Below are 18,047 nucleotides of genomic sequence, written 5' to 3'. Positions count from 1 at the left end.
AAGCCTGTGAGGATAAACCAAGATGGCCTTGGCACGATGACCTGGCCCAACACTGGGCATGTCCTAAGAGCTCCACCGATACGAAGCATCCTTATTTGCCCCTCCATTTGGGGGGCTGAGCCAGAGCAACGTGGACCCGTTTTAAGGACTGTTCCTGCTGACACGCAGCACTGCCTGCCTCCTGCCCTCCAGTTTACTTTCTCTCCACAGAACTTTCCAGGTAGAGCTACAAACCCAGGAATGAGTGTAGGGGAGGCAGAGGCTCTCACAGTACCTGATGCCCTCCCCCAATACCGGTCCATCAGAGCCATGAAGAGCGCTGTGTTCTTTACACACCTCCGTCTTCTCGGCCTGTGCAGCCTGCCCTGGTTGCCACTCGGGAAACAGGGAGGGGAGAGGGGATGCCAGCCCCCGCCACTCCACCATCTCCAGATGGCAGGCCAGCAGGAGAAGCCCTCTCCCTGGTTGGTTTCCCTCCCCGGTGTCCAAGGACTTGTCTAACGGGTTTGGTTTGGGTGGAAGTCCCAGAGAGGAAATGGTTCCACAGAAAATAAAAGAAATGCAAGAATCTGTCTGTACACTCTACCCTTCTACCACCATCAGAAAAGAATGGGGTCAGAATAATAGTGATGATAGTAATAACAATAACAGTGAGGACAGAGGCAGCTAAAATGCACCCAGGGCTCATCCCACCCGCAGGCGTGTCTGAAGCCTTTTGACACAGATAAATCCATTTAATTGTCACAACAACCTAATGCCAAAGGGACCATTCTGATCCCCTTTTCAAAGGTGAGGAAGTAGGTAACTTGCCTAAACTGGACCAGCTGAACAGTGGCAGGACCCGCCTGTCTGGCTCACCACACCCAGGCCTCCAGCTGCAGTGCTGATAAGGCTCCACTCCATCACCCACCACCTAACAATCTCAGGCCCCAAAGAGCCGCACCCCACACCCTTCCCTGTGAGCGGGTGTGGCCTAGGAGTTAAGAGCTGGGGTGGGGCCCATCTTCAGCTCCCTCCCAGAAGAAAAACACAGGGAAGGCGGGAACATGTGAAGCCCTGCCTTTCCTGGGCCTAGCACCCGAAGCTGGAGGCTCCCCAGGAAGGCGTCGGTTCAGAAGACACAGCCCAGTGTGATCTTCCTTCAGCAGGTTCATCAGCATCGAGAACATCCTTCGTCAGGGTAACTGACACTGAGCCTCTTTTCTAGAAAAGATTCAGGCTCCTGGGTGCAGCTGCCAAGAACTGGGGACCACGGGCAGCCCTGGCCACCTGCAGGTGGACAGGAAGTTCACTCGTGTTTTCCTCCTCCAGGCCAGGCAGCACCTAACTGCCGAGTCCAAATAAGATGCCGTCCCCGCCCTCGCGGGATTCCAGGAGCACAGCCCCGCCACCAGCGGCTCCCCCGCAACTGTCCGGTCAGGTCCCAAGCAGGCTCCAAGCCCCCGCGGCTCAACCAACCAGACCTCCTTGCGCACAACAGCAGCCTGACACACTCTGATCGGCCCTCTGGGGAAGATAGGCATGGAGAGGAGACAGCAATCCCCCTCTATTGTAGGAAGGAATATACAAGGAGGTACAACAAGGCAGCTGGGGGCCAGGAAAGAGGCGCTGTCAGGCCGCCCAAGCCCAGAGAACACCCGGCTGATGCTGGCGACCAGACCTCTCTGCTCCCACCACCGTGCCACCCTGGACCAGGCCGCCAGTCGCATCTACCTGCGGTCTCTGCCGCAGCGTCCCACCGTCTCGGCGCTGATCTCCGCGCCTCTTCATGCCGCAGCCCCTGCCTGTGGCCTCTGCTCCAACAATGCCCACGATTGTGCTCTCGGTGTCTCACAAGGGTTTTTCACTCCCCGCTTCGGATCTGCACAGTTCACTGTCCAGACATCACACCTCAGAAACTACAGTCAAGCCACCGGTGCAAGAATCTCATTAGCAGAGGCCACACAACACCGTTTTCTCTGAAATCTGTTTTCCTGAACCTTAATGTTTGAAAGCAATCTACAAATAACAACCTTCAGGACAATATATTTGCTTATGGGTAACAACAAATTCCACAGCCTAAAAAACAGAGGACAGGGAGTTCCCTGGTGGCCTAGTGGCTAGGATTCTGGACTTTCACTGCCGTGGTCCAGATCCAGTTGTGGTCCAGATCCAGTTCCTGATGAATCCCCTGGCTTAGGTTCCTGAGATTCTGCAAGCCACACGATACAAACAACAGCAAAATGATCATTTAAAAAATTAACGAAAACAAAATAATTCTGTACTTAGAAAATGTTTCTTCATTCTCCTTGGGAAGCAGCTGGCTGCTGTCCCCTAATTCTAACTCTTACATCATCTTCACATCTCAACTTAATCATTGCTCCTCCCAGGGGAGTCCCCTGGGCCCCAGGCCATGCCAAGGGCACCAACAGCATTCTCTACCTCTTCCCATCATATCACTCCCTTCCTGGTGATTATTTCAGAAGAATTTTTTGACCTGGGCCAGCAATTAATAGAAAAAGTCAATTAAAGCAATGTTTGCGTATATGAGACATACATACTCTCCACTCCTCATCTGAGATGGAAAGAAACACAGACACACACATCTTTTCTCTGAGTGTGGGTTTGCTGATCAGGTCTCCTGACTCGTCTATTTGCTAATTTTTCTTTCTTTGAGGCAGAATAAGGGGACTTCCCTGGTGGTCCAGTGGTTAAGAATCCACCCTGCAATGCTGGGGACTCAGGGTCGATCCCTGATCAGGGAACTAAGACCCCACATTGCCTCGGAGCAACTAATCCCACGTGCCACAACTTCTGAGCCTGTGCACCACAACCAGAGAGTCCATGCACTGCAGCAAAAGATCCCATGTGACTCAACTAAGACCCGACACGGTCAAACAAGCAAATAGCGCTTTAAATTAAAAAAGTAAAAGTCGGCTTTCTAAAAAAAGGCATCTGCAAAGAAACCTGATTGTGAAATCCTCTGCATTTTTAGGAACTGTTAACAGCTGTCTTGTCCACATCTATTTTTGACAGAAATGCCATCTGAATGATTCTAAAGTGGTCAAGTAGTATTTACAGAAAGAAATACGTTCCCTCTCTGCTTGTTCTGAGGTCCAACATAGTGCTTCAGAGCTCAGATTGTGCAGCTGAGTGGAACAGCTGGGTCCAAACCTCAGAGCAGTAACTTCTTAGTTGTGTGACCTTGGGTAAGCTACCTAACTGCTCCGTGCCTGTTCCCTGGTTGTAAAACTGGGGTTTCGGCTATTACCATTGCTTCCTTTTCATGTAATGTTAAGTGCAATTATGTAATTATAATAACAACTACAGCTGCCACAAAACAGGTTGGGGAACAAATAGCTGACTCTTGATAAGAATCCAACTAAGCTGATGGAGTGGAAGCCCAAGGGTGTGCTTAGACCCCGGCAGGCCAAGGGCATTCATTAGTCAGTGTGTTTTACAGAAGGAAATGTGAGGCAGCAGGTGAGCCCGGGTCAATGAGGCCAGGAAAGTTAAGAAGGACTTCACGGAACTCGGCCACCACCTTCTCCAGCTCCAGCTGCACGTGAGAATCACCTGGCGAGCTTTACCAAGCACAGGGTTCTAACACACCCAGAGGAGGGGCCTTCAGAAATACTCCCACATGACTCTAACAGGCCGTAGAAAGGAACCCCTGGGGGGGCAGAGCCTGCTTCTCTTGCTCACAACTGGACACAAGGTGCCCAGCGCAGTTCCTGGCCACTGTGGACACTTGACTCCCGTCTTTTAAGGAGGGATGGCGGCCACCAGGTTCCATGCACCAGGGCACAGGCCCCACTCCCGCTTCCTGGCCGCTCCATCACACCATGGGTGGGAACCCACAAGAAACAGCTGAGGCCAGGCCTGAGAGGCAAAGATACCAAGGGAGAAGTCAGGGCTCCGCAGGAAGCCGGGGCCTCGCTGGTGATAAACACCCCCATGTTGGTTCCAGGAGGTGCCAGCAGGAGCTGTGGTTAATCATCTACCTGGTGCCATGGAAAGCAAGCAGCCATGGGTGGCGCCCCAGCCTGGGGCCTCCTGAGCAGGTCCTTTCAGTGGACACAGGTGAGGGGGACAGGTGGCCTGGGGCAAGGGCCCTGGAGCCATTCTCTTCCCCCCGCCGCCGACTCCAATTCTGATTTGTCTCAGCCAGGACACTTCAACCCACATGCCCTGAGCAGCCCTCCAAAACAGCATCGCAAGAGGGCAGAACACAGCAGAAGGGGTAAGTGGGAAAGGCTGAAAGGGAATGCGGTTGCTCGGCAACAGGCCCTAGGCCACCTTTGTCTGCTCTGGTGACAGCAGGCAGGTCTGGTCAGGGCCAGCCATCAGAGTGACCCCTTTTCTTCCCCAAAGTTGCTTCTCTGAGTCGGGGAAGAGCTCTAGTCTCCTGGCAGTGTCTTCAGCTCGGCCCCACAAAGCGTGGCTCTGAAGGGTTCCCCTGACCCACCCTCTCTTAGGACACAGAGCGAGAGCAGCAGAGCCGGGTAATAGCACCTCCCTTCTCCGCCTTCACTCCCTTCAACTGGCTACCAGCTTGTAGCCTGCCCGGCTCAGCCGTGTTTCAGATGACGACTTGGTCCTGCCTCTGAGGAAGCCGGCTGAGCTCCCAGCTTGAGTCTGTCCACGCCTTGACTCCAGTGCAGACCTCTCAGTTCACAACTGAGGCAGGAAAACCGGGAAGGGTCTATATCAGTGCTTTTCACTTATTTTTTGGCCGTGTCACATGGTGTGCAGGCTCTTAACTCCCTGACCAGGGATCAAACCTGTGCCCCCTGCACTGGGGTCAGGATTAGAGTCTTAACCACTAGGCCACCAGGGAAGGCCCTACAGCAGTGCTTTTCAGGTTCTGGCTGAGCAGGTCTCAGGGATGGGAGAGAAAGTCCCTGATCACAGCAGGGCTATTCAGGAAAGGCCTGGGGAAGGCAGAGCGCACCGGACCACCCCCACCCCTGCCCTTGGTGCCAGTCCCTGCTTTCGCTTTTGCGGAGGAGGAAAGCCCACTTGCTGCCTGCCGGAGGCACCGAGCCCCATGACCCAGCGTGCCTTCAATGCCCACTAACTGCAGAGGTGGCCGCTGCTCTGAGACGGCACCAGAGAATGGAGTTAGGGCAGCAGGGAGCAGCGCATGGGGAGGGCTGTGGAGAAGCCCTGGCATTCAGGGCCTCTGTCCCCGCCTTCCAGGTTCAAATGGACAGAATGCTATCAAAATACTCCTGGAAGATGGAGTTCTGGCAGAACCCCTGGGACCTGGGGGGCCTGGCAGTGATCATCCTGTTCTTCACCACGGTCCTGTCTCTCGTCTTGTTTGCTATCATCTTTGGTTTCCTCCCCATGACCAAAACGACCAACCAGAATGAAGAGTCGTGACCTGACTTTCTGCAGGCCAAGGGGGCCACTCTCAAAACACTATGTACTCTTTCTTCAAAGCCCTTTAACAGTCTGGAATTAAACATTTTTCATATGATTATCTGATAAATGCCTGTCTTCCCCACTGGTTCAAGTACCAGAAAGCAGGGGCTGGGTCTCTTTCTGTTCCCCATTGTACCCCCTTTTCTGGTGTGCCTTGCCCAGAGTCAGTACCAATCAATGTTTGCTGGTTGAACAAATGAGCAAAGGAATGGATAAACAGAGGGATGCCTGAACTGCTGGCTCTCTGAGTCTGGAGACCCTGGGAGACAGCAGAGCCCAGTATAATCTAGGCCTAAACCAAAGCAGTTCTTCCCATCTCAGGGTGCAGAGGTCTCTAGGCCAGAGGTTACTTTCCACCTAATTACTATTCCTTTTTACACTCAAAGGTAAATTTGGCCACGTCATCAGTAATCAAATGCATTTCATGGTCGTGCTCAGAGAAAGTAGCTGCACACAGAAGAGAGGAAGCCGGCTGGATGCCCCACACTGGCCTTCATATGGCCTGCATGTCTTTTCTCTTGGTCCCAGAGGCGCCCAGGTATCCCTCACAGAGCCCCCCAGCCCCCATGCACCCCCTACAATGCAGCCTTTGTAGACATGTCCCCGCCTCTGCCGACGCCATCAGGCTGGCCTGCCCCTTGCTGCCAGGTGCCCTCCCTTCGCAAACAGCTGCTTCAATGTCAACCTCAAACCAGGCTATTCTTAGAAAAGCGGCAAATGTCTGGTGGAGAAGGGGCTTTGCCTTTGTGCTATGTACCATTTGTGCAATAAAGAGACATTCTCTTTCATTCAAAGAGCAATTTCAAATCTAGCCACACCAGCCATGCTGACTCCATCCCAGGGCCTGGAAGTCCTGGCATCAGACACCCTCACGTGCAACAAGAGAGACAGGAGATAAGGCGGCTTACAGGGCAACAGGAAGCCCCCCAATGCCCGGCCCCTGACACATTAAGAGGCCCCACTTCCCTGGGCTGAGATAGAAGGCAGAGGCCCCTGGGAGGACCTGGCCTCTTGTGTGGTGAGCTGCTGCAGCGTAGAGGTAGCAGAGCTAAGCCTCCGGACAGCCTTGCAGAGCCTCAGACTCATCCCCAACAAGAACCCAGCCAGGGCGCTTTCCAGCACAGGGGACTCTGATACCCAGCAAGGACACAGAGCCCTTTCAGGACAAGCGCTTCTTCACTCAAGAAGCTGAAGGAGGCCTAATTTAGCAGTTCATAGTAGGAGTGCCTACAAAGGGCTCTGGTCACAGGGGCTGTGGGCAAGGGTCCTGACCACCTCTGCTGGGCGTGGTCTTGCGAGACCAAATGAGAAATGGCCGCTTAGAGAAGGGAACAGCTTCAACCCAGGGGCCACCAACTCATCAGTGAGCAGGAGGGGGTGAGAGTCAGAACGTACGGCCCAAGTAAGAGCCTCTCTGGTCTCCAGAGGAAACCCTCAAACCTCTGCTGGACACGAGCATCGTGCACTTAATCAGCTCCGTGCTTCCAGAATCTAGTCTGGCAAAAACCAAGGTGGCGTGTGTGTATGGAAACGTGCACGTCCCTGACAATCAGAAGATGGGGATTAGCATCTGTCCCACTGTGAGCTTCGTGACCACGACCTCTCTGGTCCACTCGAAGTCTGAAGCCATCAGCTCTGCATCTACCTTACAGGTTGTCCAATGAGATCTAACCAATGAGAGCAGAGGAATCAAAGAGCTTTCTTGAGCCAAGCGCTATACAAATGCCAGGGCTCCCAGCCTGTCTCGAATGCTCCTGGATGTCCCGCACACAGTGTGCCCCCAGCTGCTCGTGCCCGGCACCCACCCTGAGCAGCTATCAGGCTCTTTTATAGCCCCTCTGGCAGCAGACGTGGATCAAACAGATACGTGGTTTCCAAAGTGGGCAGGCTGCTGTTACGTTAGAAATATGGTGTCTCTCCAAGCACAATACCGCCCCCTCCGCCTCCTAAGAGATAAGCTGAGCCGCATGTTTCTGTTTGGGTCTGGGATGAGACTGACTACCCTACAAGTGAAGCCAGTGGTCCAGCTCCGCGGCACGTGACAACCACAACGCCAGTGGCGCAGAACTGGTCGCATCTCTTGGAACTGAGTCATTCACGGGGCCAGCCACTCTGGAAGTGGGTAGAGTGGGATGGGTGGGTGACCGCCCAAATTACGCAACGAATCCTCACAGGGCCAGAGTTTCTGAGGCCCTCCATGGAAAAGTGGGCGGTACCACCTTCCATGCTCCCTGACAGGAAACATCCCACACGACGGCCTTCAGCAGGCAGGGGTCCCTTGCTGGCCCAGGAGCTGCCCTGCATGAGCTGGTTAACGCATGGTGACGGGGGAGGGAAAGGTCTCAACACTTGGCTCCACACATGAGATACGTCACTCACCCTGACGCTTCACAGAAGGCCACCAGGGCATCAAAGGCCAAGACTGCAGCTTTATCAGATGCTTTGTTCCCTCTCTTTTCCTGGAGACAAGAAACAACTGTTCAGCAAAAGTCTCACATAATTGGATGACCACACAGCCCAACAAATGATGAGACAGAAAAACAGCAAGGGACACTAATTAAGACATTCACAAAAAAGCCTCCTCCACACCTGACCATGCATCACCTGAGCAGCTTTTGGAATATAGAAATTCCCCAAAGTTCCAGCTCTAGTCAGGGCAGGTCCCAGTCACTTTTTTAAAGCAATTTCAGGTGACTCAGTTCCAGAAATAGGCTATGTATATATACTCTCTATCTTTTTTTTTTGGCATGTGGGATCTTAATTCCTAGACAAGGGATCAAACCTCACCCCTTGTGGTGGAAGCACAGAGTCTTAACCACTGGACCAGAGTCTTAACCACCAGACCACCAGGGAATTCCCGACCTGTATTTTAAAATTTAAATAGATATTGCCAGATTGCTTCCCTCCGCAAAAGACTGTAACCCTGCATTTTTCTCCTGGCAAAGTGTAGACACTCCTTCCTACGTGTGCCCACTAGCAGCAGGGTTTAAGCTCATTACACATGTGTCAGACTTAAGTTTGATTTGCACCTCCTTGACTACTACCAGATTTTAACATCTTTGGATATATTATTTGATAAGATTTTCTGGGAATTTTTGTTTCATATCCTTTATTTTTTCTTGTCAGTTGGGGAAAGCTCTCTATTAATTGCCCACTTTAACCTTTTTTCCAGGTCTATTATTTATCTATTGCCTCTCTTGATGGTACCTTCACCACACAGAATTTTTCCATAGGTTCAAGATTTATAGAAATTTAAGATTATTTATGTATCCAAGTATTTGGTTTTTTGAAAAGGTAGCTTTGTGGATGTTTAATTTACATTACAAAAGTATCTTCACCGGATCTCCAGCCCCAGGTGACACACAGGACTAATGTTAATCCTTTTTCTTTGGGCCACACAGTTTTTAGGACCTTAATTTCTTGACCAGGGACTGAACCTGGGGCCATGGCAGTGAAAGCACCAAGTCCTAACCATTGGACCACCAAGGCAGGATTGATCCTGACTATGGGCTCAGAGGTAAAAGCGTCTGCTTGCAATGCGGGAGACCCGGGTTCGATCCCTGGGTCGGGAAGATCCCCTGGAGAAGGAAATGGCAACCCCCTCCAGTAGTCTTGCCTGGAGAATCCCATGGAGGGAGGAGCCTGGTAGGCTACTAGTCCATGGGGTCGCAAAGAGTTGGACACGACTGAGCGACTTCACTTTCTTTCTATATAAAATAACACACACACAACAGACTGTATGAAGATAAACTAAGTATAAAGAAAAAAGTCTAACCTTGTTACAAGCTATCTACCAACAACACCGCATTCACCCCCTTGTAGTTTCAAGCCTCAGAAGCACCCCTCCAGATTACAGAAGCTCCATCTGGGTTTAGAAATACGCTGTGTGAAATGGTGGAGCGGTGGGTTCGGGCAGGAAGGGCTCTTACTGTCCAGGACTCACCTGGAGTTTTGCAACTTCCTTCCTGATCAGGAAGCTGACTTGGTCGCGGTCGCTCCTGGAGTAGTAGAGGCGGCACCAGGAAGGCTTTCCATCTCTGCCCGCCCGGCCAGACTCCTGGTAGTACCCAGCCATAGACTTGGCAATATTCCAGTGGGCAACAAACCTAGGATCCAAGGGACAACCAGCATGAGATGTGGTGGGGAAGCCGAGGGGAGGAGAGACTCTGGGATGGCTGAGCAGGGCCCTTCACAGGTACCAGGAGTGGGGAGGCTGGCAGGGAGAGACAGGACCCCAGAGTAACAAGGCTAGGACACCTGCAGCCTGCCAGCAGGCCTCCCTGCCGTGGAGCAGCCCATAGAAAACGTGGTGGATTTAAATAAGATTAGGACACTTAGGAGCCGGATAAGTCCTCGACAACATCTTTGAAGAGCAAAAAAGATAACACTTACTAAATACCTACTATGAGCCAGTGTACATGTTTGTCTTGTTTAATCATTACAGTCATCACCACGTGAGCTAGCCTCATTTTATAGACAATAAACTTGGGATTCAGGAAAGTAAATTCGTACTAGGGGATGGTAGAGCTAGGATTTGAGTCTAGGGGTGTCTGATTCCAAAGCTGGCCCCTAACAAGACACAGCTGACCCAGGGTTCAAGCCCTGATTCCAAAGTCCATGTTCTCTCAAGTGTAGTTCATGGTCTAATTCCTACCCTGACCAAGGCAGGGTCACTGTGAGACTTAATGAGACCAAATGTGCAAAAGTGCTCTGTAAGTCACACAAGGCATTACTGTTGGTATTAATCTGAGCAAAGGACTTGGGGCTGTAGCTCATAATGTCTCCAGAAGGTCAAGAGTGGCTGGAGGTAAAAGATACCCCAACAGTGGCCAGTGTGGGGCTAGGAGGCTGGAACGCACCCATCTCTGCTGGACTGTCCAGTAAGCAGCAAGAAAGGGAGACAGTAACAGGATCTTTGCCTTTGCCTTCCCATAGGGAGTGGCTTTAAGATACTTCATTCCACTCTCTCACAAGCTCCAGTTGCTAAGATGAAAGTGAGCGGGACTGTGTTAAAGGGTGAGCCTGAGGGTTGGCCATGCTTCTCTGCCGCCACGCGGCAGACCACACAAGGACTGTCAGCATCTGGACTATGTACCAGGGACGCTGTCCCGGGGCCTCCATTCCCCGCTCCCTCCCCCCGGCCCCCGGCCCCCGGCCCCTGGCCCTAGAAGGACACAGAGTCCTGGTCCTCCAGGCAGAGCACCAGGTGGCTCGCCCCCACCCTGAGCCAGGGCCCGAATGGCAGAGTCAGACAAGAACCAGAACTCACCTGACATTGGCTTTGTCCACTCCCATCCCAAAACTAATGGTCGCCACAATTACAGGGACCTTCTCCTCCATCCACTCGTTCTGCACCAGTGTTCTTTCAGGAGCCTTCAGCCCTAGAACAGAGAGGGTGAGGAAGGGAACTCGCATCTCTTGTGGGTTTCCCTTGGGGCCTACCTGCACACACACTGTGAAACCATCACCCACCAGGTGTATGACCTTGGGTCAGGCACTTAAGCCGCCGAGCTTGAGCCAGTCAACATAAAGACACTGGCCTGTGGGTGGCAAAGGTTCTCTCATAAGTGTGAGAGCCAGGATTCAAACCCAAGTCCAGGGACTTCCCTGGTGGTGCAGTGGCTAAGATTCCGTGCTTCCAATCAGGGGGCCTGAGTTCGATCCTAGTCAGCAGCTAGATCCCACATGCCACAACTGAGAGTTCGCATGCCACAAGGAAGTGCCACGACTAACACCCAGTGCAGCCAAATAAATATGACAAAAAGCAACCCCCAAACACCCACGTCGTTATTGGCCTCCAGAGCCTGTGCTCTTGCCACAGCACCAATTCCTGGACTAAAAAAACTCATCACCTGCTGCTGGGTGGGCATAGGGTGACGACAAGAGTTCAGGAGATCCTTTTCCATCTCATTCATGTCTAGGCACCTTTTTGTGGATTTAAGTGAATCATTTTAGCTCTGCCTGGTATCTGGAACTAGATGATGGACCGTCTGATCAGCAGGATTCTTAAGGAATAAGAGACTGGCTAAGAGGCTTCTCCGAGTGAGGAGAGCCACGGAGCCCAGGCACCCCTTACCTGCATGGTACGCCTTGGCATTCACACCCCTGTAACTAAGCTCTATGGCCAGCTGTTCACAGGCCTCTCTGGTTCTGCAGTAGATGATGCCGCCGCCGGACAACTGAATGTGGAGACACAGGGAGAAAACAAGCATTGGGAAAACAAAACACTCAGCCCATCGTACTATGGCCGCTTCAGAAGTGGCTCTTTCAGCCTCATGGTCTCCTCTGAGGCAGACCACCTAGCACAGCCCCGCCACTTTCTAACAAGGCGGGACCACACTGGCTCAGAACTCAACCTTTCCAACCTTTCTGCCTCCTCCCCTCAAGCCCTGGATAGGTCTCCAAAGGAGGAGTCCAGGAACCCCAGCAGTGAAACAATGCCAGGAAACCAAAACGCTTGTGTGAGAGTTTTAAGAAGCTACAGCTGGGGCTTCCACCGCAAGGACCACAGGTTTGCACCCTACTCAGGGAACTAAGATGCTCCATGCCACACAGTGCTGCTGCTGCTGCTAAGTCCCTTCAGTCGTGCCCGACTCTGGGCGAGCCCATAGACGGCAGCCTGCCAGGCTCCCCCGTCCCTGGGATTCTCCAGGCAAGAACACTGCAGTGGGTTGCCATTTCGTTCTCCAATGCATGAAAGTGAAAAGTGAAAGTGAAGTCACTCAGTGTCCGACTCTTAGTGACCCCATGGACTGCAGCCTTCTGGGCTTCTCCATCCGTGGGATTTTCCAAGCAAGAGTACTGGAGTGGGGTGCCATTACCTTCTGCGCCACACAGTGCAGCCCCTCAAAAAAAGAAGCTACAGCTAGTCCTGGCTAAGAAAGCTGGAAAAAAACGAAGTTTTTAGAAACGAGAATCTATCTCTATGCTGCGGCTAGCACCCCGCTGGCCCTTCGACCCCTGACTTCAGTGCCCTCACCCCTTTATCAGCCTTCTGTCCAAGAGCCTTAAGGCAGAAGTCCCTCAGGTTCCCATAAGGATCAGGAAGCAGTTCCTTGAACTGCACGTCATAGAAGAGGTTGGCCCGGAAGCAGGGAGTCTTGAAGATAGCAACTGGCTGCTTCAGGTGCAGGGCAGCAAACACATCCTCTCGGACCTGCGGGGTGGCCGTGGCGGTCAGAGCCACGCACGGGGCATCTGCCAGGCGGGAGCGCAGGGCTCCCAGACGCAAGTAGTCAGGGCGGAAGTCGTGCCCCCACTGGGAAACACAATGAGCTTCATCCACCACCAGGTAGGAGAGCAGGTGGCGAGACACCAGGGAGTTCAGGGTGGGCTGGAAGGAGGTGGAAGCCGCCATCTCTGGCGTGATGTACAGAAGCTTGGTCTGGGGCTTTTCCTGCTCCAGGTCGGAAAGCAGCTCCTTCCTCTCCTGCACCGACAGCTTCGAGTTCAGGGAACTCACTCGGACCTTCAGAGCCAGCAAGTGGTCCACCTGGTCCTGAAGGCAGAAGGGGGAGAGGCCCAGAGCAGACAGTAAGTGGCCCTCAGGACTCAGAGATAAATGTCTCCATGACTCCCTGAGGGTAGTTCACAGGCATAAATTATCCTCCTTCCACCCTCCAACGTGTCTTCTCTGCATAAAAGAGGTAAAGAGGAAGTCGTGGAAGTGTGGAGCTAGACAGACACGGCTTTAATCCCAGCTCAATTACCACATGCTCTTCAGCTGGTCCTTAAACTTTCAACTTTCTCATTTTCTTTCTCTTTACTATAAAGAGTAAAACTACCTAATAGGATTGCTGCAAGGAATAAATGAACTTTTATGCCTCAGAGGCAAGTTGACACCCCGAAGGCACTTAGCACAAAGCCTGAGACTAGGGCACACTCACGAAGCACGGTCACTGTTGTTCTCTGCCTTGCCTGCTCTCTTTCTCCTTTTCCTCATGGTGGATGGCTCTTACCCACACAGCCACACTTCCTCATTTCTGATTCTACCGGCCCAGCTGCAGGCTTTAAATATAGCCAGAAGTACAGTTAACAACATCCCAACAAGTTTCTCATCTGTTTTTCTGTCTCACAGCTGTGTACCCACCAGAAGCAAGCAGAACATACGAGGGATTCCCCCATATCAATTTACCTCTCGACCCATCTGTATCTTCTAGAACATCAACAGTGCACGTGTATACATATGAGAATGTATGTGTACATACACATACAGTTCCATGTTCCTCCAGACAAAAAGTTACAAAGGAAGGTAAGAACCTCAGGCCATCAAAACAGAGAGGACTCAATCATAACCCACCAGAGTGATATGCACGAGTGGAGAACCCCACACTTAGGCAATTCAGAAACCCAATACAGAGGAACAAAGACAAATCAAAGAAAAGCAAGAGGCAAAAGACCAGTGAAAGAAGTAAAACTTCCAGCTACCAAAAAAAAAAAAAGTCCCCTAAACTTTCTGGCCTGCCATCTTCATTCACCTGAGCCTCACCTGAATCAAAGCAATGAGAGGAGAGACCACGATGGTGATGCCTTTAGCCAACAGAGCAGGGAGCTGATAGCAGAGGGACTTTCCTGCCCCAGTGGGCATGCACACAAAGACATCCTTATCACCTGCAAAAGACAAGAAGACAACATCTCAACGCTCCTGCCTTTTATATATTCCCCTCATCAAGGCTGTTGACAGTTAAAGGATAATGTAAGAAAAACCCCTAGTAGAGTGTCTGGCACATGGAAGGGTCTCAATATCATTGCAATTCCCTTCCCACCCTTTCTAGGAAAAGGGGAGCGATCCAGGGAGATTTAGCAATGCCAGCCAATCATTTTCAGAACCGGTAACAACTATAAGGGTAAGGAGTAGGAGTCTGCTGGGACACGGATGGCTGAACTGAATCAGGTTGAGCTGAATCAGGATTCAACGAAAGCTGAATCCTTCTGGATGGGTGATCGTATCTGCGTAGACATGGATACAACATCACTTAGAGGGATTTTGTTTATAAATGTTACAGTGTCACTGACATTACATTCCTGCTCCCCCCTTGACAAGCTTCATCTATCAACACAGCTCCGGTTTATAATGTTATTACTCCTTCCCTACCAGGGACCCAAGCCACTCTATCTTCAACAAAAAAATTACCTGGAAGATGACTGCCTTAAGACTATTCCTGCCAACTACACCCCCACCCCCCACACACACACTGCTGTCTACACCAAACAAAAGAGAATGGAAATATATAGTGTTTTCAAAGACAACCTTAGCTCTGACTGTGAACTATCAGAATCAGAACAGTTGGGTGGTTCTGCCGATAAAACTGTAAGTAAGTTAAGGGTGACACGTCTACATCTCCAAAACCAAATATGGCCCAAAGGCGGGGAGGTAGGAAGGGTTAGAAGGAAAGTGCTCTGCAGGGAATTCCCTGGTGGTCCAGTGGCTAAGACTCCGTGCTCCCGATACAGGGGGGCTGGGTTCAATCCCTGGTCAGGGAACGAGTTCCCACGGGCCACAACTAAGACTCTATGCAGCCAAATAAATAAAAATAAATATTTAAAAAAAGGAAAGTGCTCTGCAGCAGCACAAATGTAAACACAGGTAGTTTGGTAACGTTACCTTTCACTACAGCCATGATCGCCCTCTCCTGCAAAGGCGTCTTAAAAGAGTCAAACCCAAAGACCTTTTTCAACATGCTCCGGACTCGACGCTCAGGGTCAAAAGGAGAGGAAGGGTGGGTACTCATCTTTACCAACAGTGGCCAAAGGTTAAGGCAAAGGTGATGATCATATGGTTGCAACTAGAAACCTCTGTTCTGCTTTTAAAAGACTGCTTATTTTATAATCTCTATGAGTATAAATTTGCTTTATTATACTCAAACAATGCACTATTTTCAAGTAATATAGCTCCAGGTGAAGAGCCTGGAGCAATACATTCTTGAGTAATTAACATCTCTATTTTTATGCTCAGTGAAAATAAAATCTTCGAACTATCCCAGGGCACCGTACAGCGCAGAGCTAGAAATCAGATCACGAGAAGAAACACAAATGTCAGGAACAGTTTGGAGAAGATGGAATTTTTTCCCTAAGATCCACCCTCTACTCCATAAGCGCTGCCACTGACAACCATTCTTCCTCTGGGACCTGACCCCTTCTTCCCATCACCCTCTCCCCCACCCCCCGGAGGGCAGCTCTCCCCTTTACTCAGCCTCAGATCTGCTCATTTCTCCCTTTCCCAGCGAAAGCCTCCCTCTCTTAACCCCAAGATATCAGAGCCGGCCGTGGGCTCCGAGAAGCGAAGGGCTCTTGTGGGGCCGCTGATGCCCGCTGGCTCGGGAACTACTCGAAGACCCTCATACGCCTCAGGTAACTGAAAAGCCAAACTGCTGGGAAAGCAGTGTCAGGTAAATCCCACAGAAGCTTGTGTCCGTCGCGCAGTGATGACGTTATGCAAGCGTTGGCACGAGGGGCGGAGCCAGGCGCCGAAAGAGCCGTTTTGATTGGTTCTCGGTCTGGAAGGGGCGCGGGGTCTCCTGGGATCCGGAAGAAGTCGCCTTTCTGCGCGGAAGTCGGCTCTTTCGAGTCATAGAAGTGAGCCACACCGGGGCTGTGGAAATAAGATGGCGGGGAAGAAGAATGTTCTGTCGTCTCTGGCAGTTTACGCGGAAGATTCAGAGCCCGAGTCTGACGGAGAGGCTGGAGTTGAAACGGCAGGCAGCGCGGCTGGTGAGGCCCGAGCAGGGAACCGGAAAGGGAGAATCAGGTTACTGCTCCCCTAGCCGGCGGGAGGGAAAGAGATGGTCATTGTACCCCAAGTATCGGGCCCCGGAGCCCTAAAGGGCGCTCAGGATCCTGGGCTAGACCGAGCATTATACGCTCTGTAGCACGAATGGACCGTCTCCTTCCTTGGATTCGATTATCCTTCCGTAATTTACTTAAAGTCTCCGTGCTGGGCATGGTGCTGGGCAGAAGGATGGACAAAGGGGATAGAGGATCCAAGGCTACTGAACCACTACCTGTTTTCTCCGGGCTTGTTTGTGGGGAAGAGCGAATCTTTTAATTGATAATATGCCCTAGACATATCTTGGAGCTTTGTACCTCCGGTCTCCACCGCGAGAGAGTCTTAATTCCGTAGATCTGGGGAAGGACCTGAGTATTTGTGATCCTTCCAAGGCTTCTTGGCGATTCCGTTACTTTGTGAGTTGTTCAAAGCCCATCAATATTTTGTTACCGTATTCACGTTGAGAATAACAGTAGTAAGAAGTGGGAACAGATTTATATGGGAGTGAAGAGAGGCAGCAAGTTACCCAACATATTTGAACCTTGGTTTCCTCATCGGGAAGTGATGGAGGGGCTTGGACTGTTAGCTTCTCAGTGCAAGTGGTCTTGGCCTGTCTGGAAGTTCTCTGCTGGTAATTTGCATTGTTTGGCGGGGGTTGTTGTTTTTGTTTTAAACATAGAAAAAGATTTTGTTTCTCAAGTAGATACGATTGGGAACCTCTCAAGGCACCCCTGTTTTAAGATCCAGTTCCTAGGGGAGGACTCACAAAAATGAGGGTGACAGAGTCCTCATCTTGTATGAGAAGACTAGTTCATTGGTGCCTATTATACAAAGTAGACATAGGCAGATCAAAAGAGGGGCTTAAACAACGTGATATAACAGTTGAGAGGAAAGTATGCTTCAGTTGGCATAGGTGGATTGGAAGCATTAAAAATGAAATTTAATATTACTTGGTTTTCTTTCCTGTTCTTTTAATGAATTCATACACTAAATTTTGTAGTCTTCCCCAAAACGGAATCTGGGCCAGTGGTCACTTAAATGAGATTTAGGTTTTCCTTGTCTCTTAAGAGATAGTCCTGGCCACTCAAATGACTCAAGTGTTTTTCTGCATTCTTTTTCCCAGTCATTCATCTTATTTTTCTCTTCTGTTTAAGAGGAGAAAGGCGGCTTGGTATCCGAAGCCTATGGAGAAGATGACTTCTCTCGCCTTGCGGGTGATGAAGATGGTTATGAAGAGGAGGAGGATGAGAACAGCAAACCGTCGGTAGGTAAATCTATTCCCAAATCCACAGCTGCTCAAAGCATCATTTCATTTGTCGGAAACTTTCTGACCTGTACCAATAGTGTTCCATTTCCCCCTCCCCTCCTTTTTTGGTGTGTTTAGTATCAGTTGAGAGAATTAGATTGGATATCTGTAGTTCTCTTTGAAAATCTAATTTTTTTCACCTGAACCATTTTGTATTAACCTTTGTATTGAAACTTGGAGGCAACAATTGTGGACAATTTTATTTAACCCAGATATCAATAGGTGTTTTATGTTGGTTTTCCCTGCTTAGATAATTGATTCCATTTGAAACAGTGCATTCATCCCAACTGATGTATCATTTATATCTGCAGTCAATTCTGTGTTATTTGTAATCTCGGTTGGGGCTCATTTGAATCTTTCAGTTTATTAAAAAGACTGGGAAGAACCGTTATTTGTGATTTGATATTTATTAAATCCTTTCTTGATGTTCTACTTGGCACTTTTTATCAGAGTGTTCTTGATCATCAAATCTTGCTTAAAGTTTAGTATGTGCTGACTAGCAAAGAAAAAACTTGCATCTTAATTTAACCAGAAAGACTTTAGATACACTGTCACCTAAAATTTAAA

General features: G+C 50.5%; 2 protein-coding genes across 3 annotated transcripts in view; one reads left to right on the top strand and one right to left on the bottom strand.

Moving 5' to 3' along the window:
• RECQL5 (RecQ like helicase 5) overlaps positions 1 to 15,806 on the bottom strand; it is a 29,618-nt gene extending 13,812 nt beyond the window's left edge. Inside the window, exons 1-8 of the mRNA XM_052657520.1 lie at positions 15,664 to 15,806; positions 15,014 to 15,151; positions 13,898 to 14,019; positions 12,389 to 12,907; positions 11,486 to 11,588; positions 10,679 to 10,790; positions 9,353 to 9,515; positions 7,789 to 7,868 (exon numbers count right to left, since the gene is read on the bottom strand). Of these exons, the coding sequence (XP_052513480.1) occupies positions 7,789 to 7,868; positions 9,353 to 9,515; positions 10,679 to 10,790; positions 11,486 to 11,588; positions 12,389 to 12,907; positions 13,898 to 14,019; positions 15,014 to 15,140 (1,226 nt within the window). The 5' untranslated portion in view covers positions 15,141 to 15,151; positions 15,664 to 15,806. The remainder of the gene's footprint in view (positions 1 to 7,788; positions 7,869 to 9,352; positions 9,516 to 10,678; positions 10,791 to 11,485; positions 11,589 to 12,388; positions 12,908 to 13,897; positions 14,020 to 15,013; positions 15,152 to 15,663) is intronic.
• Positions 15,807 to 15,985: 179 nt separating this feature from the next.
• Positions 15,986 to 18,047, top strand: part of SAP30BP (SAP30 binding protein) — a 32,372-nt gene continuing 30,310 nt past the window's right edge. The window contains exons 1-2 of one of the 2 annotated variants that reach the window (XM_052657444.1): positions 15,986 to 16,119; positions 17,329 to 17,438. In XM_052657444.1, coding sequence (XP_052513404.1) covers positions 16,014 to 16,119; positions 17,329 to 17,438 — 216 coding nt within the window. In that variant the 5' untranslated portion in view covers positions 15,986 to 16,013. Of the gene's footprint in view, positions 16,157 to 17,328; positions 17,439 to 18,047 lie in introns of both variants that reach the window. The other variant, XM_052657443.1, reaches the window with a different exon arrangement.

This window comes from Budorcas taxicolor, chromosome 19, assembly GCF_023091745.1.
Source record: "Budorcas taxicolor isolate Tak-1 chromosome 19, Takin1.1, whole genome shotgun sequence".
NCBI lineage: Eukaryota > Metazoa > Chordata > Mammalia > Artiodactyla > Bovidae > Budorcas > Budorcas taxicolor.
This window is presented reverse-complemented; position numbering and strand designations above follow the sequence as displayed.